This window comes from Carassius auratus, chromosome 8, assembly GCF_003368295.1.
Source record: "Carassius auratus strain Wakin chromosome 8, ASM336829v1, whole genome shotgun sequence".
Taxonomy (NCBI): Eukaryota; Metazoa; Chordata; class Actinopteri; order Cypriniformes; family Cyprinidae; genus Carassius; species Carassius auratus.
In genome coordinates, this window is record NC_039250.1 from 23653742 (window position 1) to 23680532 (window position 26791).

At 36.2% G+C, this 26791-nt stretch overlaps 1 protein-coding gene across 6 annotated transcripts; it reads right to left on the reverse strand.

Moving 5' to 3' along the window:
- Positions 1-1110: 1110 nt before the first annotated feature.
- On the reverse strand, positions 1111-25574 carry LOC113107721 (neuronal calcium sensor 1). Of its 6 annotated transcripts, none has more exons than XM_026270409.1 (11): positions 25424-25560; positions 23930-24052; positions 23719-23823; positions 22760-23451; positions 16158-16182; positions 9375-9513; positions 5532-5610; positions 3810-3898; positions 3624-3701; positions 2498-2602; positions 1111-2056 (listed from the first exon to the last, which is right to left on the reverse strand). In XM_026270409.1, exons 4-10 carry the CDS (start codon positions 22821-22823, stop codon positions 2504-2506), a joined length of 573 nt encoding a protein of 190 aa, XP_026126194.1. In that variant the 5' UTR covers positions 22824-23451; positions 23719-23823; positions 23930-24052; positions 25424-25560; the 3' UTR covers positions 1111-2056; positions 2498-2503. The 6 variants fall into 6 exon arrangements, with proteins under 6 accessions (XP_026126194.1, XP_026126189.1, XP_026126193.1 ...); XM_026270404.1 differs by having other exon boundaries at positions 23713-23823; XM_026270408.1 differs by lacking the exon at positions 23930-24052 and having other exon boundaries at positions 25424-25574.
- Positions 25575-26791: the final 1217 nt, after the last annotated feature.

Genomic DNA, 26791 nt, shown 5'->3' on the forward strand with positions numbered 1-26791 from the left:
TCATGAACTGTTGCAAGGTTACAGTACATCCAAAAAAAAACAAAAAAACTTTTCAGTCAAATTTGAAATGATACCATATTTGGGGTTTTTATGACAAGGAGAGATGACTGATTATATTTGTTTGACATAAATATGTAATTTTATTTTTCCCCTATTTTTTCTCTCATTATTTCTTAAAAGCAACAATCAGTAATAATATTACATCTTAATAGATTATTTTTTTTACAATAATTCTTTACATTTTATATATTAAATTGTTTATATACTGTATATATATATATATATATATATATATATATATATATATATATATATATATATATATATATATATATATATATATATATATATATATACATTAAAACATTTTAAATACATTATATGTACATATATACAGATATTTCTTGCTCACCAATGTGGCTTTTATTTGATGAAAAGTACAATAAGCTTAAAATTAAAAATAACTGTCCATTTGATTGTATTTTAAATTGTAATTTATTCTTAAAATGGCAAAGCTAAATTTTAAGTGTCACATGATCCTGCAGAAATCATCCTGATTTGCTGCACAACAAAAACATTTATTCTTGTAAAGAATGTTGAAGACAGTTGTGCCGCTTAATATTTTGTAAATTACTTTATGAATATAGTGTATTATACAGCAGAATTGAATTGTACTTTATAATTGTCATTACTTGCACTTCTTATCAATTTAATGCATTCTTGCTGAATACAAATATTTGTTAAAAAAATCTTAACGCTCTTGTGGTTCTCTGAAAATGGCACACATGGAGAGTGAGACATCTATTTTATATGTTTTTTTATGGGTGAATTTGATTTATGTTCCTTTAGGGTGACACAATCGATTACTTCAGGGATTCATTGACCACAGTGAATTGTTTTGAAAGCGTGCCAGCGAATCCATTGTGCTGATGGAATACAAGGTCTGTGAGCCTGTGGAACACTGTCCTATTATGAGCACAGCAGTTCTACACATAGCACACAGTGATGAAAATGGAAGCAGCCATTGTTGAAATATCAAGAGGAGACACATCAGATATTAAAACCTCCATCTTACTTACCGACGAGAAAATAACATTAGAGGCAATTATGCAGTGACTCAAATTTAATCATCAGCCAGAGAGCGACTGATAAAGCATGAGACCCACTCAAACCTACCCAGCACATACCCAATTACTTTCTTTGAGAGGAGTGTCATGGTTCAAGTCTATGACTTTAGTTTGACAGGAAAATGACACAGGAAAAGACAAAGGCAGAGGTGTAGTTGAAGTTAGCAGATGGTAGACTGATTGTTTCTTCATTACAAAGGTACTTACATCAGTTTCGAGGAGCAACTGTTCAGTGATAACATTGTAGCATGTTGCTTGGTTACTGTGCCTTATTTCAAAAGTAGCTTGAGGACTCTGCAATGACTTTTGCCAGCAATGAATGGGCAGCGCACTCTTCACAATGGGAGCTGTCTTCCGCAAATATAATAAATTAATTCACATTCAAAGTTCCAAAGAAAAAGCAAAACAGGATTACAGTCTTTCATTCCAAGAGGCTGTTAGAAATGTTCAGGCTTGTAACAGCTGCGATGGATATACTTTAAAGTAAACAAGAAATAAATAAAATACCAACAGTCTCTTAAATTATATATGAGGCGCACATCCACAATATCCCAGCAAAGTATGATTAAAAAATATGAAATGTTTACACATATTTACATTTCTAATTTACTGTAGGTTCTCCAGCATGCTTTTCTTTAACAATCAGTGCCATCCATTTACTCTCAAGTATGTTTATTCGGCAGAAAACAAGCACTGGTGGAGTTCCAATGGGATCCTGCAGTTTAGCATTCACACACACACACACACGCACACACACACACGCACAAGTTGTTTTTTTCTGTCATTGCTGGATGAAATGTGATTTGCTTGTGGTGAGACTTCTCAGTCTCCAGAAGTGTCCAAGTGTCCAGAATGAGAGATCAAACAACAAAGACTCATCTTCTTGAATGGCATTGTGGGACGGCACCGCACTGGATCCTTTGACGTACCTGTACAACAACCATAAGATTTTTTTTAAATTTTATTTAAAGGGATAGTTCTTAAAAAAAGAATAATAATGAATTCGAGTTTTTAATTAAATCACCCTCATTTTGTTCTAAACCCCCAAGACCTTCTTTCATCTTTGGTATACAAATTAAGATATTTCTGATGAAATCCGAGAGCTTTCTGAGACCTACCACATTCAAGACCCAGAAAGGTAGTAAGAACATTGTTAAAATACTCCATGTAACATCAGTGGTTTAACTTTCATTTTATGTAGCTACGATAAAAGTGCGCAAAGAAAAATAAAGACTTCATTCAACAATGAACGGGTCTTGAATGTGGTAGCTGTGTTGCTGTCTATGGAAGGTCAGAAAGCTCTCGTATTTCTCGTATTCGATTGTATCCCTTAAAATGTAGAATATACTTTTCTATTTAGCACAACATACCTGTTACTATACGAGGCCATCATAGAGTGACAGAGCTTGGACAATAGAGGGATCTGCCTTTGATCCCTCCTGGAACTCCTGCAGGGTTAGCTTCCCATCAGCATTCTGGGTAAACAAACAAACATTGTTTAGAATCACAACCGTCTCAAATGCTGAGTACAAACAACTATGTATTATTTTAAGGTCGTTTGTGGTTTTATGCGAATGCATGACACTTCAAACGAATGTGGAATAGACTTTAAGGTTACATCAGTTTACAAACTGGAGGATACTAAAAAAACAGCCATGAGGATTTTCAATTATGCATGAGGAGAACACTCTCCCACTTTTAAGATGCTCCACATGCCCAGCAGGGGGCGAGTGCTAGCAGTCTGATCCAATGAAGAAACATTCACAACAGAGTAGGCGATGAAAACGTTTCTTTCACCTTATGTGGCTCAGTGTGGTACTTGAAGAAGCACTAAGTCCTTAAAATAACCCCGCTGGTTCCTCATTGGGTGCAGTTCTTATCTGAGATTGCTACAGTATTGGAAAGCATTCCATCTCTGTCAACATTCCCAAACAAGTCCTGATCTCATCTTTCAGGGCTTGAAGAGGGCTTGAGTGGGCATTAATGCTAGGCTCCAATGTTAGTAGTAGCGCATGCCAAAACGGCGTTTATAGACCCGAGGGCAGCGTTAGTGACGCTAGCTTTACCACAGATATGAGCTCTTATTTCCTACTCTATCCTTAATCTGCACTGGATTGATGATGAGAATGTGGTTAGTAAATTGTATCAGAGCTATAAATGAGTGACTTTTTTGATGGTTTTAGTGATGGTTGATCGATAATCATTACTGTTGAGTTTGGACTGCAAAAAAATCCTTAGGTTTTTAGGAATATTCCACCGATAAATGACAATTCTGTCATTATTAATTCACCCTCATGTCATTACAAATCTGTGCACATTTCTTTCTTTTCCAAAACCAAGAAAATATATAGTCTTTAGTCTGCTAAGGTGATTTATTATAAAATAAATCCACTAATTTAATAAAATAAACAGCCCTCTGCATAATAACACTGGGTTTTGGTTTGGATTATTAACTGGTTCCGTGTGATTGGGGTCAAGAAGAAAGTACATCCGTACTTTATCCATCATGGCAAAAATGCGATCCACTCTCTTCTCCGGCGTGTTTTCTTCTTCTGGAAGGTCCACTGTGTTTCCCTTAAATAAAAAATGTAAGTAATTTTAAAGACATATGAAAGATTTTACTCATTAAATGAATGCCATATGTTCCTACTATAATTAGAGTTGAAATGAACGGTGACTTACCACCATCTGATAGATTGCATCTACGATATTGAGCATTTCCTCACGTGTGATATAGCCATCGTTATCAAGATCATAAAGCTTGAAGGCCCCTAAAGCGTGTAACAAGAAGTCATGGTGAGTGTGCAGAAATACTATGCTGCAAAAGGTTTTGTGTGAATGTGCAAGACTTCCGATTCATTAGCTGCTATAAGGAAATAACGCAAATCTTAACAAAGTGCAGTAAACAGTAAACAGTTTGCAATAGAAACCATTGTGTTTATAATTAAGATAATACATTAAAATAAGAAATACCAGTTTGAAATATCAAGCAGCAAAATAAGCTGTTTTGTGTGTGTCTCTGTGTGATATATGTATATATCATATATAATATATAATATAATATATAATAATTTTTTTAAATCATGAAAAAAAGCACCATCAGGCATCTCGGTAGACTGGGTTTAATATATTTTGATTATGTATTGAAATGCATTGTTAGCAGAGCAGATATGTAAGCACTACAGGGAATGATAGATGCAGGATTGGGTGAAAAAGGCATGCTTTGTATAAGTCAAATCATTGCACTGCAATTACAGCAGTGAAGAGCGACTCTTTCATCTCGCCATCTATGGTTTTCTCTTCACTCCAGGACTCTAGGACGTCCCACCCAAACAGCCCCACTTCATTCTGCTCATCTCACACAGCAGAGTGCAAACACAGGTCAGTGCCTGGGGTGAAGAGTCAACAGAGAAAGAGGCGGTACGCGACCCGTATATGTAAAAGAGTCTGTTTAGTATCAGCAAGAAAATTGCTTTGCTTGTTATACGTTGAGGTCATTTTCAAATTTAATCAATTTGACAAAATACAGCTCCCCAAAAAATATTCAGACACTTAAAGCCTTAATGTATGAACTTTTGAGTATATGATAATAAAATATTAAACCATGTAAAATTTATTTGTAAGAAATACATATTAATGTGATATAATTATGTGTATGTATAAGTGCTGTCAAAATTAAAAAAAAAAAATATATATATACACACGTTTTTGTTTACATAATATATGTGTGTGTACTGTGTATATTTATTATGTCTATATAAATACACACACATACAGTATATATTTATGAAAAATATGTTACGCTTATATAAATATAATATGTAAACAGAAATTTTAATTTTGGATGCAATTAATCGCAACAGCTCTAGATGTGTGTGTGTGTGTGTGTGTGTGTGTGTGTGTGTATATACATATATATATATGTGTGTGTGTGAGTCTGGACCACAAAACCAGTCATAAGTATCACGGTTATATTTGTAGCAACAGCCAACAATACATTGTATGGTTCAAAACTATTTATTTTTCTCTTATGCCAAAAATCATTAAAATATTTTGTAATTTTCCTATTGTAAATTTAATAGAGCTTAATTTTTGGTTAGTAATATGCATTGCTAAGAACTTCTTTTGGACAATTTTAAAGGCGATTTTCACAGTATTTAGATTTTTCTGCGCCCTCAAATTCCAGATTTTCAAATAGTTGTATCTCGGCCAAATACTGTCCTAACATATAAGATAACATATATATATATGAAAAACATTGATTTTTAAATGTGACTTAAGTGTCATTGCTGGGATTTTGTATATTCAGAATGCTTACTGTTTTATGAAGCATCTCACAAAGGTACTTCTGTCTTTCACTGATTCTCACTTGAATGGGCTTTTATTAGACAAAAACTTGCTTACAGCGGAGCTTTTCATCCAAAGTCCCACGTGAGGTCACAGACAGGGCCTGAATGAACTCTGAGAACTCAATCCGTCCATCCTGTGAAAAAAAAAAAAATATATGTATGTTATTTCCCTTTTATTTTAATTAATTTATACAAACAGCCTACAAATACATTTTAACCGTAAAAGCTAACATTAGATCATACACTATTAAATGCTTTACATATGCTGTTAAATGCTTTAAAAACTAATTTTCATAGTTTTTTTCATGATGTCTAATGTACTAACTAATTTTTAAGTATAGAACATTATTGTAAAGTGTTACCCAGAAGTCTTCTGTTGACTGGCAGAATAAAATGGGCCAGTGGGCTGCTATTCCTGTCCCACCCCCTGCACTGCCTTGGGGCTACAGGCTGGCACCAGCAACCATTACAAAATGCATTCCACTTCCAAATAACCAGCAGATACGTTATGACACATTTTATGATTTGTCTATTCTAGAACAAGAGAGGTAAATGAATGCACTTTCATGTTATTTAGTACACAGCTTTAAGATCTTCCAAAATATGTCTTGAAACCTCAGGGGGTGAAAACCCTCAGCTTGCTTGTTCAAACCTTACTTTATTGTGTGAATTTTATTATATTGACTATGCACTCTGTTTTCTGTCATCTTCACATCAGACCGAAGTGGTGGGCTTAAGGAACTTCTGAAGAGGCACTAACAATGACAGACAGCATTTAGTTCTGTGAATAAAATTATCCAATCAAAGCATTGTTCCACTGGCAAGCCTTCACATCCAGGTGACCCTGCCTGATTTGCAATTGTTTATTTTTGCAATGTGTTATTTCAGACTGAACTGTTCTTGAACTACAGAGTACAAATAGCATGTAAAAAAATAAAAAAATAAAATAAAAACACTGCAATTATGCATGCCAGCAATTAGACTATATACTAAAGGCTCACTATAGACAATGAAAGATAAGGCTACAAAAAGCATTCACTACCATTGCACTTTCATAGATTTGTTTGTGCTATACCATGAAATCGGATATATTCAGCCACAAAAAAAAATAAAAATAAATGAATAAAAACATTTATATAATATTTATATAATTTCTTATAATTTCTATATATTAATAGAAAGAAAAACAGAAAACAATAAAACAAATTGTTTTATATTTCCTAATTCTAATAAATATTATATGTATTTTTTAATTACTACAATGTACTAAAGTAGTTTAAAGATACAATAAAAATTATTTAAAAATTACACATCAGCTACAATCTAGCTATTATTGTATGTTCTCACTCACTGATGGAACAAGAATCAAATTCATGTTTACCTACTGAATTCCTCTGTATTCCATTCTCTTAATCCATTTTCCTTTCAACATTATGAGTTTTCCAGTTCCTGCTACACAATCTGCAGACTGAATCTAGCATGCAGTGTTAGGTTTCAGTCAAATACAGCCTTGAGGTTCAAAGGTTCAGTTCGGTGTCATCAAAACATAGAATCTCATTAAACCAAATTGTTGCATTTCCTATCTGCCTTGGGCAAACTCTAGGTGACTCAACTTTCTTGCCACCCTTCCTTATGAGTCACATTTGTGAGTGTATCTGCTTTCGCTGTCTCATGCAGCCGGTCATGAGGAACAACAACAACAGTTACTGTTACTGCCCTACAACACTTCCACTATTCAGAGCACTACCTTTTGGAGGACAGCCATTTATTTCATCTTTTATCTCACTTTTAATGATGGATTTCATTATGCTCAGAGATGTATTCCACAACATAAAACATTTCTTATATCCCTGCCTAGACTTGCATTTTAGATGATCTGCTTGAATGTTACATGGTCATAAGGGTTTAGTGTTTCTTTGAAAACGCACATAGTGGGGATCAGGTCAAGTCAAGTTTATAAAGGTGCTGAGGTCTGGCTCATCATCATGACCCTATTAGCCCCTGCTGGCAGATGCTGAAAATACACGATGTTTAGTGCATTTAATGGATTTTACTTTTGTTTATACAATATACTAGGGAAGCCTGTTTCCGCCACTGAATAAAAAATAAAACAAGTTAACTGCGACTTTTTGATCTCACATTTCAGACTTTTTTTCTTGCAATTTCAACTTTACATCTCACAATTTCTTCAGAATTGTCTGATATAAACTCACAATTGCAACTTAATAAGTCAGAATTGTGACAACATATCAGTCTTTTTTTATATTATATCTTGCAATTCTGACTTTCTCGCAATTTTGACTTTATAACTCACAATTCTGACTCTATAATTCATAACTGTATCTCACAATTTTGAGAAAGCCATGAAGTCAAAATTCTGAGAGAGAAAAAAAGTAAGAATTGCGAGATGTAAACTGAAAAAAAAAAAACTGATTTGTAAGATCAAAAGTCACAATTAACTATTTTATTCAGTTGTGGAAATATATATAACATACCGATTGTTCAGCAGTACTTTCTAGTTTTCAAAGTCGCGAGTTGTGATAATTACATGATCAAGGACCTTTATAATATGCTTCATTGTGCAGATTGAAAGCTTATTGTAAGTATATTTGGTTTTCATCCGTGTTAAATTCAATATTGCGTCTAACCTGATTAAAGGTATAGTTTAACCTGAAATCTAAATTCTGTCATCGTTTAACCTGTATGAGTTTCTTGCTTTGATTGAACATTAAAAAGAAGATATTTTGAAAAATACAGGTTAAAAAAACACAGTTGATCACCATCAACTGTTTGGTTACACACATTCTTCAAAATATCTTCTTTTATGTTCTGCAGAAGAAAGAAATTCATAAAGGTTTGGAACAACTTGAAGGTGAATAAATGATGACAGAATTGCCATGTTTGGGTGAAATACACATTTCACTATTTCCTTAGTTTTTATATATATATATATATATATATATATATATATATATATATATATATATATATATATATATATATATAAACTTTTTTTTTTTTCATAGCTGTAACAATCAAATGTGAAAAAGGATAACGCAAATGCCATATCATAGAATAAGACTGTTAACTTGCAGGAACAGACTCATGCTGCTAATGGAGCACAAATTCAAGGAAGGCAGAGTTTGTGTCTCTTTGACCTCTGTTCTAGAGTCAGACTACAGAGTCTGTTCTGTAAGACATCCCTGCAGTTCCTTACAAGCCCACACTGATAACATCTCCAGAACACTGACCATGAGACGGTGACTGGAAAAGTGAATCAGAGGTGAAACGCACTGCAGTGGTACAGAGTACTAGAAAAGAGCAAACAAAGACCAAGACTAATGTCTCTCACTAACAGCGGTGCCTTTCAAAACCTATAAATAAACATAGGGACTAGTTCGACTGTGGGTGATCTCTGAAAGTGGTTTGGCTGCCAGACGACTCTTATCTGGCAGGGCTAACTGGCTCCTAATCACATTACAGATTGCATAGATAACAAATTGAGGCTATTTAATGAATAATTAATAACAGGAACAGAGCACAATTCACAAGAGAGTGAGAATAATTAACCTTTCACCTCCCATTCATACACATACGTGCTCTGATACAAAACCTGAGGGCTCTCGCTGTTTGCTGTCTACATAGGCAGCATCCTAACAGTAAAGGAACCTTATAAGTGTCTGATATAGAATGTTCTATATAAAAAACTCCATGTGTAGGTACAAATATCGCTCTGCATTGGAAACTTGATTTGCAATAGATTTAAATGACAAGAGTGATATATATATATATAAAATCAAGGATCACTGACCTAGGTAAAGAAAGACAGAAAGACAGAATGTCTCCATCCCTAAAGAAATTATTTTGTGCAAGACCCTAACAGTGATGTGCACTTCACCTTGTTCTCATCAAAAACATTGAAGACAAATGAGGCGAACTTGGTGGGGTCGCCGAAGGGGAAGAACTGTTTGTAGATCTTCTGGAAACCTGCAGCATCAAGCTGACCACTCGGGCAATCTTTTATGAAGCCCTTGTACCTGAAAGAGAGAAAAAAACACTATCATTTCAAACAATGTCTTTGAAAAGTGGGCAAGATGTTACAGAAGACTGTCGAACAGTCTATGCTCATCTGTGAGCACAGCACCTGACTGATCTCCATGCTAACAAAATAGGCTTATGTCTTTATACTCTGCCTCCTGCTTCATAAGATCTCTGAAGTCTGTTCTCTTTCTGACAGTTAGAAATAATTTATAGCTAGATCTGTCGGCTTCCTGAACCCTGCTGTGACTTGAGAATGACATGAAACAAGAATGAAACTTTCACTAAACTACAGGTAGCAACTGATGTCTCCTGTCTACTCTACCCTGCTGGTCAAACCTTCTCATCAGAAAAAGCTTTCAAGTTTTCTTTTCCTTATTCCAATAAAAATAATGAAACACTTCATTTAGTTTCAGAATGTGTTTTATGCGGCAAGGATGCATTAAATTGATCAAAATGACAGTCAAGACATTCCTAATGTTACAAACGATTTCAAAGAAAATATATTTTACATTACATTGTCTTCTTGATTTCTGAAGGACCATGTAGTAAATTCTGAAAATTCAGCTTTAACATCAAAGGAATAAATTACATTTTAAACTATATTCAAATATAAAACAGTTATTTTAAATTCTAATAACTGTCCATAATATCACAGATTATTATAAATATATTCCTTTTTTATTATATAGTACATACATATTGCCTTGGTAAGCATAAGATACATTAAAAACATAAAAAACTACTTAGAAACCAACCACACTATTGAACAATATAATATAATATAATATAATATAATATAATATAATATAATATAATATAATATAATATAATATAATATAATATAATATAACAAACAGCAACATTGTCAAACTTAAATACTGCATTAAATTTATATCAACTAATGTCAACTTCACCCAAGCAGACTATTAGTGCAGCTCAGTTTATCACAGAATGTGAATTCAGGCTGTTAGGTGACGTGAGCGTGAAGGGAAAGTGGGTCTATCGATATCTCAGCACAACACTCTCAGCTTTGACTCGCATGCTGAAACTCCTAATGGAGATTCATTGTGATTTAAGCTACCAAACTCTCACGACAGCCTCTCTCTTACTCAGTTTGTCTATTTTTCTCTCCCTTTCCTGATGATAAAGGGCAGGAACTTCCTCGCTTAAAGGAAAGTAGACTCCGCTAACATGAGGGACAGGAGAAGCGCAAGGTCATATGGGTTTGTTTGCATACCCCAATTTGGTTTGGAATGATCCCAATTTTGCCTTCAGTATGATGAGCAGACTCTGATACCTCAGAACTAATTCAGGACTTCAGACAACAAATATACATCCTTTAACAACAGAGGAAATTAAACTTGTCTATTCCCTGAAAACAAATGTTTGGGGTTTAAAAAAAAATTGATGCAACAGTTTACATCAATCTTTGTAAGTTTTAACTCTGTAACTTCATCCAGCAAATTTCACTGAGCTAGTGTACGTTTGTAGCATAAATGTGTTTTTAAAGTCATCACTGCTCATAGGCAGCTAAGACTACCCAGAAAATCAATAAACAATCTAATGCTGATTAAATGGTTTTTTTATTTTATTTTTATTTTTTTACTACCACGGATAGTTTTTTCCACCTCTATGCAAATAGCATAAAAATATGGTTCTGTTCATTGGTTGTTGATTTGATTGAGGCAGATCTGAACGCAAGTTTGTGGTCAATGATGGAAGGATATGGTTTAAGCAAATAAATGGTTAGAGAAGTCTTTTGTTGACATTTTGCATGGATGAATTGTTTATAAGATCACTAAGATGCATTTTAGGAAACAGGAAGACAATAGAAAACAGAATAGGCAAATTTCCAGACTGTTAAGTTCAAATAAGATTAAAAACATGCTTAATTAAACATTCAAAGGATATGCAAGTCTTAAACACACAGCCATTATCAGTAAGTTTACTCACTATTATGAATGGTTCGGCTGAGGATATGAGACATTTTAAGTCCAGAAATGACGTGTACCAAAGAAGGATTTTATACACAACCATAAAACCAATCAAAGATATTTTCTGCCACATGCACACAAGTATCTCGCAGAGGGTCAGGAGTCTATATAACCTCCTGTAGCTTTATGACGCCATCCTCTGGCCACATGCGGAGGAATGCCAGCGGTGTAATGTCTCAGCAATTGCCCCATTACACCACACCAGTCAGGAAAAACAGTCAGTCAACTGAATGATTCACAAATCAGCTGGGCTATTTTTACAGCTCCAAGAAAAGAGAAAATGTTCTCTGTAAGTATGATTCATGCTTTATCCATTCATTGGCAAAGGTGGTAGGTGGTGGTGGTGGGGACTGTTACGCCCCATCAGGGAACTCTGAACAACGCTCTACTTCTCAACACACAGAATTCAAACTCTCCACAGCATTAAGCATGCACAGAGTGAGCACAGAGCAAATGAGAAGGGTAACGGCATTTCGGTTTCAGCTAATCCGACTTGATTGCGGCTTAATTTGAGCACGCCACTGTTGTCAAAGCAACGCATGCTGTTTTTTGAAAGGCAAGGAACACAAAGCTCTCATACTTCAAATATGATGTGCATAAATGCAGCATGGTTTTAAGGAATGACATTTTTAATGTTCAGATTTCAAATGAAAACAAATTTGCCCCGTCAAAGCTGTTAAACATCAGCTTTCATTGAGATGTGATGATGAAGTGAAGGCATATTTCATTGCAGTGTCTAAAGGGCACTTTCTAGAAATGCTGCTGCCTCGTTCTCTAATTACACGTTATTAAACTGTCCATACAAGTTCCTTATTCGACTACATCAGCCTACAATATCAGTTCAGTCAGTCTAGATCGCGGATGTGAAAATCAGTAATTAAACGTCATCCCTGCTGAAAAGACCAATGTTGATGGTCCAAGCAGGTTATTGATGGTTTAATGCTGGTCTAACTTGCAACATCAAATATGGTGACATGAAAGTCTGGTCATGTGACATGCAAGAACCAATGAGATATCATGTGAGTTGATGATGGTGGTTCATGTCACCATTTTTAATGTAGACTAGTTATTCTTTTGTTGATAACAAATAAATTTGGAATGCTTTATGTCCAAATAACTTTTAATATACAGACAAAAGTAGTTAAAACATTCTTTTATATATATATATATATATATATATATATATATATATATACACTTTTTTTTTTCCTTTCTTTCTTTCTTTTTTTTGCAGAATAAATAATGTCTGAAATAATGACATAATTTTCTTCTTTTTTTTTGTGACCAATGTCTTTAAGAGAGAATGGTAGTGATACCAGCACCCAAAACAATGCTAGTCTCTTTGGCAGAGTTGGCCATTTGTTCCTGAATAAAATATCTTCTGTACACATCTTCTGTACATCTGAGAAAAAGGGATGATTGAATACTTAAGCGAGTTTACTCTTTTGAATGAATCATCGGAATGATTTGTTCACAAATTGAGCTAACTGGGTTATTGGGTTCGACTCGACTATCCACTTGCAGCTTTTGTCATTTCACAGGAGGGGAAGATGAATGAAACGTGACTTAAAAATGTGACTTTGTTTAGCAAAACTCCTGACAAAAACCTCGCCACCTTATGGCACTTTAGCTGTGCCCTCCATTAACAGGCACTTCAGTAGATTGCAGTATATTCAAATACAGACTTTCATTAAGGTGTCCAGAACACATGAGTCCATTAGCTCCTGCAGGGAAAGACAAATGACTAAATTAATCACTGAGATGTTTAATTGTTGCTCCCGGGGCTGTTGGTTAACCTGTGCAAAGCCATTAATTCAGCCTCCGCGCTGGTTAACCGCAATGCAATGTAGCTGGCTGATCAATGCCTATCAGCACATATAAAAACGGTCATTTATATGCATAAAGCAAGTGGAACTCTTGGTCAATGCTGGGGATTTCATTTCTGTATGTATTATCAGCGACAGAATGCCTAGGATAAGAGGACAATGAATTCTGTAGCCTATATGAAAGAGAATGCAATTCTGTCAGGCTTAAGTAATAGTTCTGTAATTCAGTTTGAGATTAGGGATTTTATTACATTGTAGGTCTGAGATTGAATAACAAAGATTAAAATTACAACCACACAAAAAAGATACAAGAATAGTACACTCAGCCTCAGATTTGCCACCACAGTCCATTCACTGACCATCTGATGAATAAGGAAAATAACAAGCGATAACTGACTATATGCAGCTCCTGGAAGTAAACACACACCATTTCTGTCAATAAAATTGGAAATGAAGTTATTTTAAGGGGGGGGGGGGGTGAAATGCTCGTTTTCACTCAATATCCTGTTAATCTGAGTACCTATAGAGTAGTACTGCATCCTTCATAACTCCAAAAAGTCTTTAGTTTTATTATATTTATAAGTGAAAGATAGTCTGTACCATTTTTTCCCGGAAAAACACGAGTGCCTGGAGTCGTGACGTGTAAAGAATCACGAGCGCGAGTAGGCTTTTGCGTTGAGAGCGTTTGGAAGCTGTGACATTACCGTGAGGAAAAAACCATCATCCAAAACAAACCATGGCTAACTGTCAGATTCAGCCGTATATTTATGATCCAGAATCAGATCCAGAGGCTGAAATTGAACAAGAGCAGCAGCAGCAACGACTACAGCAGGACGTCTCTATGTGGTATGTACTGAAACTGTATATATTTGTTTAGCGGTTTTGGAAAATGACTAAGTTCCACTTTATGTCGTCTTTTTTTTTTTTTTTTTTTTTTTTTTAAGGTGTACATGTGGAAAGTGCAGTTTGATGACAACATCGCATGTTGTTTACTTGATGTGCTTACGCGTCGATAGCTAAGTTAACAACACAGAGATATTTGAAGCAGTTTTACTCACCGCATGTGGTTCCAGCACACGATCGTGACCCTTTTTCGTTGGGATTGCATCATCCTTAAGAAATAAACGATGTGCAAATCCGGCGTCAAACTGGGCCTTGTTTGTAAAACAAGCATCTTCGAAATGCAGGGAAAAAAAACTCACCGTTGATGCTCTGTAAAAATAAACTCCATCCACTGGTCCCTTAATACTGTTTTTTTTTTGGTAATCTGTGCATTGTTGTCTTGCCCTGGCAACCAAAAACACACTTCTTTTTTTGTGACATTTCGCGACGCTCTCGGTCTGATCAGTGAATGTCTCGTCTATGCTCTGCTATATGGGAGCGCGCGCTCTTCCGGGGGGAGGTGCCCATAGGACCCATATAGGGATATTCCGCTCCATCTAACGTCACACAGAGCCATACTTGAAAAAAACTTTCCGAAACTTGTGACAAACCGGAAGAGGTATTTTTGGAACAGAAATACTCCTTCAAACGCACAACTTAATTTTTGAAACTTTGTCCATGTTTAGCATGGGAATCCAACTCTTTAACAGTGTAAAAAACTCAGTATGCATGAAATAGCATTTCACCCCCCCCCCCCCTTTAAGAAGGCAACAGTAGTTTTAAGGACGAAGTTATCCATGAGCACAACTGTATAATCTATAGTTACAAGTAACTTGAATTTATTACCTTTTGACAGACAGAAATCATTATGAGAAAACATATACATGTTCTATTACTATTTAAAAACACAAACACTTGTTTCACGCCAACATGTTATTTTGCAATAATAAATGTCCAATGACCCCATCCCACAGTTCTTATTCCGAATAACCTTACACCATTTAAAGACTTTAAAGAAAGAAATGAATACTTTCATTCAGCAAGTAGGCATGCAAGTACCAGTAAACACATTCATAATATTTCAAAAGGTTTAAAAAAAAAATAACAAAATCCAGACATGAAAAGCATAACAGACTTACTGACCAGAAACTTCTGTATATAAATTGAAATTACGATAATATTTAAATTTAAATGCACACACGCTTCTGGCATTTGTGCACCACAAAGACACTGTGGTTAAAAACATGACTAAAAAACAACAGCTTTTTGCACCTTCATCTCTGTGTCATTTTAGTGACATCATTTCTCCACAGCAAGGATCCTCAAAGGAAAGATGGATACTAAAGAAGCAACAGTACAGGACTCTGACAGGCGGAGTAAATTCAAAAGGCACCTATAGCTCACGTCCCACTGCAGCCCCACATCTTAGTCCTTTCCTCGCAGCGGCAGAAATGAGTCAACAGTTTAGCCTGGCAAACACCCAGGGACACACAGTGCCAGGACTGGACTGACCTTGGCCATGCCAGCTAAGGTGCCAGCGCTTGAACTCTGTGACAGACTGACATTGAATGAGGTGTGCCAAACAACACACTCCTCCTTGCTGACATTTGGGTACGTGAACGGAGAGATGGACTGTAACATTACTGTCAAATGTGTGTGTTTCAAGGGTAGACACTGAGATTTTTCCCCTGGGAAGCACGACTACAAAATGATGAGGACATGTAAAATGATGCTGTGTTGAGCGGCCAAAGCAGATGGAGGTATAAAAGCATGGTGTGCCCAGTGTGCCAAAACAGACAACAGAGGGATGAGAGGAGGAGGATAAACACTGAGCAGAGGAATACGTGTAGAACTAGATAGAAAAATAGATAGAGTAGTATAAAGACAGAACAGATGGACGGACAGACGGACAGACAGACAGATAGATAAATAACTTACCATTGCTGAACTTCTTTCTCTGTAACTGTAGGGGGAAACAGGAACATAATAAATAAACTAATAAATTAAAGATGAAACAAATACAAATATACATTTGTCTGTGCTACATTATCATTACATAATATCTGATTGCCTCTTGTGATTCAGCCTGTCCTCTAAAATGCACAATACCAACACTTTTTATGAACTCACTTGTAGGTCATTGACATTAATTTAACACTTAGCTAACACATCTATCCTAAGTGACTTGCAGAAGACTTATTGGACACTCTGTAGCCTCATACGCTTCATAAGAGGTAACAGGGCTAACAAAAAACAATGCAAACACAGAAGTGAGAGCCAGAAGACAATGAGTAGGCTGTGGTTCGTTGGTCAGCAGCATTTGGCGGATTACATAAGCTTGTGATTTACAAATGCAAAACAACAAATCCCCTGACATAATATCATATTACTCTCATCTCTGCATTCTGAGAGGCAGCTTTCACAGTTGGACCCCAAGAGTCCCTCCTCTAACAAACTTGAAGAGCATGGCTGCTCATCTATTCCTATGAGGAAAACTGCTTGAGATTTAAATGAGTACAGACGGAAAACAGCAGTTTTGCAATTTCAATTGAAAATACGTATGGATAAAGCATCTTATTTGGAATATGCTATAGGGAAATCAATTTATCAGAAATGCTATCTAATTTGGCAAATCAATCATTACATGCAGACCGGTTAATAAGCTTTTGATGCCATAATGAAGATGATTCCAAGCCAATTGTGAAATTCAGACAAACTCTCAAGGATGAACATAAAAAAAAGTAGAAGTCTTCACCGAAATTTTAGTTTTGGGATGCATTCGACTCAGCATGAGCCAAGGAATTTTTCTTCTAGACCTTACTATGAGTGCAAATTTGGCATATTGGTGGTGCCAGAGAGTTTGAAATTTGCTATGCCAGACACAGGATGTCAAATACAGCACAGCATGGGTTTAGTTTACATCTGCTGTAACTGGAAATCTTCATGTAAATAACACTTAACGTCTACTTCTGTCGTGTTTGACTAATGGCAGTTTGATTGGTTCGAGAATTCATCATTTGTTGATAATCATCATTAGTGAAATATGGCTGTTTGTGCAGTTAGTGGCTCAAGCCCATCACGGAAGCAAGAAAAGCTTTTGAAGATTTGAGTGGGCAATGTCTGTCTACCTTCATCCTGTCTCACTAAAACCTCCTTTGGGAATGCCGTGCTCCATTTGTGAGGAAAAGATGAAGAGAAAAGAGATTAAGACAGAAAAAAGTAAAGAGACTTGGACACCTAGCTTCTGGAAAGAAGGCAGAGTTATGAAACCTTATTGGCTATTCAAACAGGACACTGCTCTTAGATATATATATATATATATATATATATATATATATTACGGGAAGTAATGGCCTAAGGGTTAGAGAGTATGACTCCTAAGGTTGTGGGTTCGAGTCTCGGGCTGGCAGTACCATGAACCCCCAACTGCTCCCCGGGCGCCGCAGCATAAATGGCTGCCCACTGTGTTCACGGTGTGTGTGTGTTCACTGCGGTGTGTGTGCACTTTGGATGGGTTAAATGCAGAGCATGAATTCCGAGTATGGGTCTCCATACTTGGCTGTAAAAAAAATAAAAATAAAAGATATTATATACTGTTAACAATATGTAAATTCTGTATGCTAAGAACAATTGGATGACCCAATATTGGTTCAAATGTAAAGTACAGAGCTTAGTTCTAAATTGGCTAACTTCTACTGGATTTCCAGGATCTTAGAGTCCTTTTATGCTTCTACATGAACAGCTAAACACTGGATATCACTGAAAATGGCATATATAGGTTGCATATGCAGGTAAATATGAAAACACCAAAACTGAAACCACAGCCTAATGATTTAGCATTGTTTTCAGATCACTTGAATTGCTTGTAGGAACTAAAAAGTTAAGACACATTCACCGGGAGCATCTTGGTAACTGGTGGTGAAGGGCACACTATTGAAATAACTGTGCTTATTAGTTTTAGATAAATCGAAATTGATCGTACTTCACAGAAATCTCAAACTGATTTTGTTATGTGTTTTAATGTAGACTGTATGCCATTATTTGCTTTATATCAATAGTCCTGCCTTACTCAGAAATGTTTATGAAGGTAACAAACTAAACTTATTTTCATAATTAAATAATGATTATTCATAAGTTTTTGTTGCAAAACAACGCAAAAAATGCAGAAATAATAGCATTGCAATTTTTTGGAAAAGCCACAGCCAACTCCATAAATTTGGCTGGCCATGATTAGAAATAAACTCAGCAAAACCCTGCTGGGATTGCTTCAGGCAACAAATGATGCATTCATGCTGCCCTCAGAAAATCGACCAGATGGAGGAATCTTTGTAGGATGTTACGCAAACATTGGACTCAAACATGCCTCGATGCTTTCCTATCTTTATGTTCTCTCTGAGAAGTCAACATTTTTCAGGGTCCTGACACAGTCAGTGTGTGCAAACCCTCCTTTGTCACTATTAAACATTTGTATGTCTAATACGTTTCACTAAATGGTCTGCTGAGAGGAAATTGTGTGAATTCATGCTAGCTTTTTGTTTTATACGAAAATGACTCCAACATCCCTCCTTCTCATTTTATGAATGACTCTGCAGCCAAGCTCTCTTTGTACTAAGACCAATAATCACTTGGAAACCATACAGAAGCAAGATCTTTTCAGATGCCTCCTCGCAAAGTCACAGGAAATCATTGTTGAGGTGGACTGTTCTAATTGGGGGTAAACAAAGAGTTTGTATTTCAAGCTCTGAAAAAGAGATTTAGAAAAGCGTGACGGAGAAGGAAATGACTGGCCCCTTCAGACACCCTGTCACTATCACAATGGCTGTGAGCAATTAAAGGCACGGATCAAACGAACAATGGAAATACTTGGCAAACCTGTGTGATTTACTGATTTACTGCAATGGAACATAAAAGGTAACCACCACCCTTTTCAATATAATGAAAGAGAACAAGGAAGAGGGGCAGTTAAGCTCCAAATTGGCAAAAAAAAAAAAAAAAAAGCCACAATAAAACCATTGTAAAAGTAGTCTATAAGAACAAATTCAGTTCGATTTTTAGATGAAGTACTTAAGCCAGTTCAAACAAATGTTCTTAATCAGAAATATTTTTATTCAATAAACCTGATAACAAGTATATACTACTTTTATAATAGATTTATGGTGCTTTTGTCTTTCTGAAATCCTGAAAAGTTTGACTAGTGTATGATTTAAAAAACATTATGTTCAACAGAAGAAGAAAAAGTCATACAAGGGCATGAGGGTGAGTAAATGATGGCAGAATGTTCATTTTTTGGTGCATTAGTACTTAAAGAGTTCACAAGCTCCTATTTCATTTGGACTATATAGCTACTAACACTCTAAAGGGAACCTAAAATGTCAATTGTATGCAAATCTGCTAACTGAAAGGGCAAAACTTTAATGGGGCAGTTGCTCCACTGCTCTGAGCGCATAGTGAGCTAAAGCACCATTGGAGATTACATGTAGCACTTTACTGAGATGTGAGCTGGCAGTGATATAGGCCTTTGTTTAAATTTGCCTCATTTAATCATTCAGGCCTCTAATGCCCAGTGCTGTAGTTCTTTGAGGCTACAATTCTCCACAGAGCTATGCAACAGTAGCTTACATTCGATCAATACCAGGAGATATGTCCTCCATTAAATAATCGAATAATTGCTATGGAAAATGCCAGTGTTACATAACCCAACAAAAGAGAAGTGCCTTATATTTGTAGTGAAATGCCATGGAAAATCTGTTTCACCACACTGAAAAGGCGAGCCAGTGTTCTGATTGATAAGCTTTTGATCAAGGCCTTCCTGGCAGAATGAAAAATCTTCTGCCTACATTAAAATCTAGTCTATATTCATGCACGCTTCCCTTTGCACTTCACCACGCAAAAAACTCAATCATGTAGCCCACTCAAATAAACACTTGCAGCAGCAAGCCTCCACAGCTGTAAAACAAGTTAAGCTGTCCTTTAATTGCCATAAACATATGCAAAATGCAGACATGAAACGGCTGAAAGTGTAGATTGAATTAGTCGGTTGCATCTGGGATGGCAGTGGAGAGAGAGAGAGAGAGAGAGAGAGAGAGAGAGAGAGAGAGGAGAGGCCAGCTGTTCATTTTGAAAAGAATCGAAAAGAGTCAAAAAGTCAAGTCAAATTATGTTCTAAAGGTGTATGTGGCACTTATGATTTCAACCATTTTTAACATGTTTTACATACTATATTTGTTTATTTACTACAGGTTTAAATGGATAAATTATTGTGAATCAAAACCTGCTTATATTCAACTTTTAATTCAGACTAAACTGACTTCAAAGACATTTTATGACATATAATTTTGAAAATCTAATACAATATTATTAATATCTAAAGACTAACAGTTAAATAGAGATCAGCTAATTTATGTTCAAGTGCACCAATAAATAAGTACAAAACTGCTTGTCTCTATCAAAAAAAAAAAAAAGGTTAATTCCTGGTAATCCTACACTGCAAAAACCTGTATTTTAGGTGTAGCATTCATTTCCCTTTCTTACAGTAGTCCCAGACAATAGAGCTAAGCAAAGCAAACTAAAAATACACAATTGACAACTTCTTCCCGATTAAAAACATAATTTCTAGCTATGGGCTCCAGCTTATAGAGACTTGAAAAATGTACAGGAACAAAAGAATGAGAGACCGATAAAGGTTACAAATGGGGATGAGGAGAAAAAAATAACAAAGGAGGGTAAAGATAAGGGACTGCTGAGGAGAGAGAGGGGTAGGTAAGAGGGATACATGGATAGAAAGAGAAATGCAATGTCCTTCAGCTGATAAGGCTTTAATTACAGTATTCCATTCCATGCTCACAGAGAGGCAATTAAATGGGAGAGAGAGACTCGGAGAGAGAATAAGAAAAGAAAGAAAGGAAAAGAAAGAAAGAAAGAAAGAAAGAAAGAAAGAAAGAAAGAAAGAAAGTGAGGGCCATGGAGTCCATCCCAACACGGAGGCACATTTCCCTGCATGCTGTAATTTCCTGCCCAGCATCTTTCCATGTAGCGCCCACCACTGAGCCCAACACACAGCAGACACCATTATTAGGAAGCCATTGGCTGTCACTTCCCATTCTATATCTGCATGACTTCAAGCCAGCGCTGCCTACTTTAACATGCTCACTGCTTATTAACACCGACACTATTTACTCACAGTGTCTTGGCTTCTTTTCATAAGTTTGATGAAAAAAAGATCATCGTAAGATGTTTTATATTTGGCTTCCTAAATCATTTCTAATAAACGGATGGTCAGGTTAGGTATTTGTTCTTAGTCGGTTCAGAAAGTGTAACCTAATATAGAGTTTTATATTGTCACACAGATTCATTTAGCTGTAAATCTTTGTAAAAAAAATAAATAAACTATGGTGCATTCTAAAACTCTATTTGTAGGTGCATGCTACTTCTTGTACTTTTGTACTGCACTATGCCATTGTGTCTTCAATATGAAAATGTACAAAATTGAAATACCCAGATGATGCACTTAATTAACCCTATATATATATATATATATATATATATATATATATATATATATATATATATATATATATATATATATATATTACAACTAAACTCACAGGACTTCCATATATTTGCATTTGAAAATAGCAAAAACTTTTCTTGATATTTCTTGATAAGCTGGATGGCAACAGTTTCTAAGATAGGATTTGATTAATATATGAACAACAATTAATTTCTATATAAAGAGACAGCAAACTAATGGAGAATGCAAAGAAGGCCTACAGTGAATTGTGTCCTTAGAATTTCCAATGCTTTTGTCATTAAACTGCATTAGTTTTAGAATTGAGATCTTGGCTCAGTGTGTTTACGTATATAGCTTATGCATCCATGGAAACCCAATCTGCTTCACTGGCAGAGAGCAAGCTACTTTCAGTTATCTCTCTGGGCAACCACCAGCCTGATTGCAGATCTCAAGACCGACCAATTTGCATATTCAGAAAGCTTGAGTCCCAATTGGGGGGCTTTTAAAACATGCTGATTAGGCCCACTTACAGGCTTCTGCTAATCACAATTTGTGATGCCACAAGAATTGTGATTTCTTGTCACAAAATATATGGGGTATCTTGAGTGTGGATTAAACAATGTTGTTTTCAAACAATTAGCTCATATTTCTAGTCTATTAATTAGTGCATGTGCTGGACCCAAGAGGATAACAGATGAATAAAAAAATGTGGTTTTAATAGCCACCATGGCCTTTTTACGCAAAGGCTGAAAAAAAAACATGGCTATGAAACAGCATTTATCACATGCATCCTTAAAAATAAATATTATTTTATGGTTCCCTATAGAAACTGTAACATCTACTGAATGTTTCTTTTGCATTTGCACTAGTTAAAAATGGATCTTTAGATTATTAAAAGTCCTTCACACTAAAAAAAAATGTTTCTTTTAGGAAATGTTCCATTAAGGTTATCTGGGGAACCCAAAAGTGGCTCTTTAATAGTTGTTCAATGAAACCTTCATTCTTAAAAGTGTAGTCAGAAAGCACTTACAGTAGGTCTTCCTGGTTAGTTCCTCCACCACCTCAGGTTTGAGCTTGCTGTTTGATTTCCCCATGCTCTCCAGACCTCCTGCAGATAGGTTGTGTGGTCCAGCGTGGAACAGAACTGTACCAGAACTCCTTACAAACTCGTCCTCTTAAAGCAGAATCTCAGAGACCCAAATGCACCAGCAAACTGAGAAACAGATCAGCTTTGCCAACAAATCCAAGGACATTCATCCATTGCGAATTTCCGGTGCCTTTTTGGCTTTCTGGGCAATTGTAAAATCTTAAGTCACTATTTGGATCCTTCTTACCCAGCAGGACTCTCAGAAATTCATCCTCAATTACAGCCGCCTCAGACGAGTCCTTCTGAACTGTTGCTCCTTAAATAAAAGCCCATTCGTTCAGCCGTCTGCTCGAGTACAAGTCTCAGATGCTACCCGCGTTCTGTCAGATTCTTCACTGCGAGGTGCGAGGCTTTGAAATGTATCAGAGTGCCAATGGTTAGAGGAGACACTTGCACGCTGTGTTCTGCGTGCTCTCTCTCGCTCACACTTGAGCGCCAATTCTCTCTGGCTCTCCACCCACCCTCCCTCTCTTCTTCTTCTTTTTACTCCCTCTCTACGTCTGTCTTGTTAGCGCTGAGTGACTCTTAAAGGAGATGCCTTGCTCTCGTTGTCTTGGCAGCTGAGATGAGAGGGTCTAGTAGAATTGAAAGAGAAGAATAAACTTAGTCCTGGTTCTGGTAGATGACGACAGAATCTACACTGGCGGTGATTATTGATGTATTATTAGGTGTACATTTTTTTCAAAGTGACAAAAAGGATAGACCAAAATCCGGTGGTGAACAAGGCTGCTTAGACTTGCCACCGCTGAGCGCATCAGACAATAAGTGGAAGACTTAGAAAAAAAAAATTTGGTGTCGCAGTCTGCTGACAGCAGTCTTTGACACAAGACATTCACCTTCACCTAGTAACTGCTTGTTTGCTTATCTTCAGGCCTGTTCTTCCTCACGCCTTCTGTAGTTCAAAGCAATAACTCTTGTTCACCAAAGGCCTGGCTGTTCGGAGAAACCTGCGGGCACAAACAACAACGGGATCAGACTGCACTGGAAGATAACAGTGTCATGAGTCCAGCAATCTTGATCGAGCCACCGAGAGATGAGGGGAAAATCGCTGACCACACACTCTCCATGCAGAAAGCTCTCGTACTTGACTTTCATGAGAACAATTTTCTCCCTGAGCCTGTGTAAGGATGGCACAATGCACTGTTCCCCTGCCAGCACTGCAAGTGCATCAATATCCTGAACAGAGGTCAAACTGCATTAGTCAAATTATGTTAGGAGCAGTCTGAAGGATTCTATATTTAGTTAAGGGTTGTAGAGTTCCGTTCTACTGATATAGCTACAGTATTATTGTTTCAAACAATAAAATGTTTCCTGTTATGGGAGCTTAGGCAATGAATAATAAGCATAAAATTAAAAACATAAAAGCTACAGTAAAAAAAATATAAAAAGGGGTATGGTTAACAAGTAGTCTATCTTCCTCTGATCTTGTTATCAGTAACTGGGGAAATGTTTCGAATCAAGGCACAGAACACAAAAATAGCTCATATATAATCATCTTATACGGGCCATTCAAAGCAAGCTTTGAGATCAGATATTACATTATAGTCTCAATGCAATACTGAGCACCAAAACTAATAACCTCCTTACATCTGCTGCACTCATATTCAATGCTATACTGTGTGCACTAACTGCCTGCACAAGCCATAAAATGCTGGAACAACCTTAGATGGATGAAGAGATGCATCTTAACCATACTAACTGACAAAGATAAATAATATATAGCTGTACTGCTTTATAAAGGAAATATTGTACATATTCGATTGGTGTAAGATGTGGTAAAATGTGTGAAACAGAGGAAATGTCTCCATTATTTAAGCATTATTGGTATTTTGGTAGTGGTAATTTAAATCAATAAGAGGTTTTCAATGACTGTCGGTTACAACAAACACACACACACACACACACACACACAAATCAAAATACAATGTAATGTTACAGTAATACTGAAATGCACTGAAAAAAACAGGCATAATTGCAGTGTTCAAATGCCAATTTTGCAACAACAGAAATATGCTTACATTTATTTGTCTGAGGGCCTTAACCATTTATAGTAACAATATCTGTCGTAACTATGGTATTTGAGCGGAAACCCAGGTTACCATGGTAATGTTGTTAGAAGGGGCGCTCTGAAGTCTGAATTTGGCTGAACAACAGCTCGGGGTCTAACGTTACTGATAAAACGATAGGCTATGTGTTTACACGATTACGGTCCTTTAAACGTAAAGAGCCCAAAATAACTCGTTTTGACAGTTGCTCATCGACCGCTATCACAGCAAACCGCAATGTAGTGAACGTAAAGCATACTAGGACGTTACCTGTAATACATAACTGGAGTGAATAACCCCCTACCTCTTATTTACAACCATCTTTCTCTGAAACTTCAGCTGTGAAACTTAATAGACGACTCCTTGTATCCACAGGAACTCTTCTAGCACGGAGAATAAGGGCATCTTGCCATCAAGCTACGTGTCACACAAACCCTTCTCCAGGGTCTAACTGTTACAATGCAATGATTTTGAATGAAAGTCAGCGTCAGGTGACACTTACCGATCTGTACCTAGCTTTGGGATTTTTTTGTTATTCATAGATTGCTCTGTGTCTGTCAGGATGTGTTTGGGTTGGGTTCCTCCTGCTCTGTCTCTGAGTGTCTGTAACCTTCATTCAGACGGGACTGGTCCCGCAGACTCTCCAGAGGCTGGACAAACTCAACTCACCGCTCTCCATTAACCCCTCAGTTCCTCGTGGGTAGTGAGCTTTCGTTGTAAATACGTACTTCACTTTTTCAATTGGGATATTTAAAGGATATTTATACTACTACTACTACTACTACGAATAATAATAATAATAATAATATTAACAATAATAATAATAATAAAAAATAAATAATTTATATTATCCCTTAAAATATTAATATTATTATTTTATACATATACAGTAGGCTATGTATACATACTATATACTGTACCCTACACTCACACACACACACACACACACACACACACACACACACCATGTGTGTATATGGATAGCTGCTCATCTTGCTGAGAACCATCTGTCTGTCTGTAACCTGGATAAAAAAAGAAGAAGAAGAAAAAAGAGAGACCTACATAGCCTACATATTCCCACCACCAGGAAATCAGGTTAAGCTGCTATTTAATACAGAACAAAAAAAATGTCTCATTTTTAACTCATCCTGTGCCTCACTTTTTGTCACAATATAATAGGACTGGCACTACCTGTATTTACAGTTCAATGTTGTTCAATCGTGAATAGGCAAAATCAAGTAAAATTAAGTGCAAGACACTATTGTGAATAAATATGTCAAAATAAGCATAAATTACACTGCTATTACTCTCCATTTACCATATAAAACAAATGAATGCGTGGTTGATGAATGTGCGAAAAGGAGAGCGAGGGAGAAGATTGACTTTAAGTACCTTTTAGAATTCATAGTATTTCATAATGTCTTTCATTATCCCATAACTTATTTCTTGCTAGCTTAAAAACCTAAGCTTTTTCCTTTGAGATTTTTTTTTAAATTCTTCAATATGTCTAAAACTAATATTTTTTACAGAATGAAAAATGAGCCAGAAAATAAAAGCAAATATTTTTTTGTCCAGATAAGTGAAAAGTGCAATTTATTATGGCTTTAATTCTGCGCAACATGATTGTGATTGCAAAGTAGCAGCAGATGGAGTGTTGTACCTGAAAATGGATTGACTAAAGCTATTTCATAATGCTCAAAATATTGAAACTAAATGGTACCTTTTGGCTCCCTGTTTAAAGGAAAATCATTTAGTCTAGTAATACTTACTAAAGGGGGTTGCAGCACACAGCCTTTGTAGTTACAACTGCCAAGCGATGTGTATACTGTATGTTTGGCATGCTCGCGGTTGATTCCGGCCCCTTTACCAT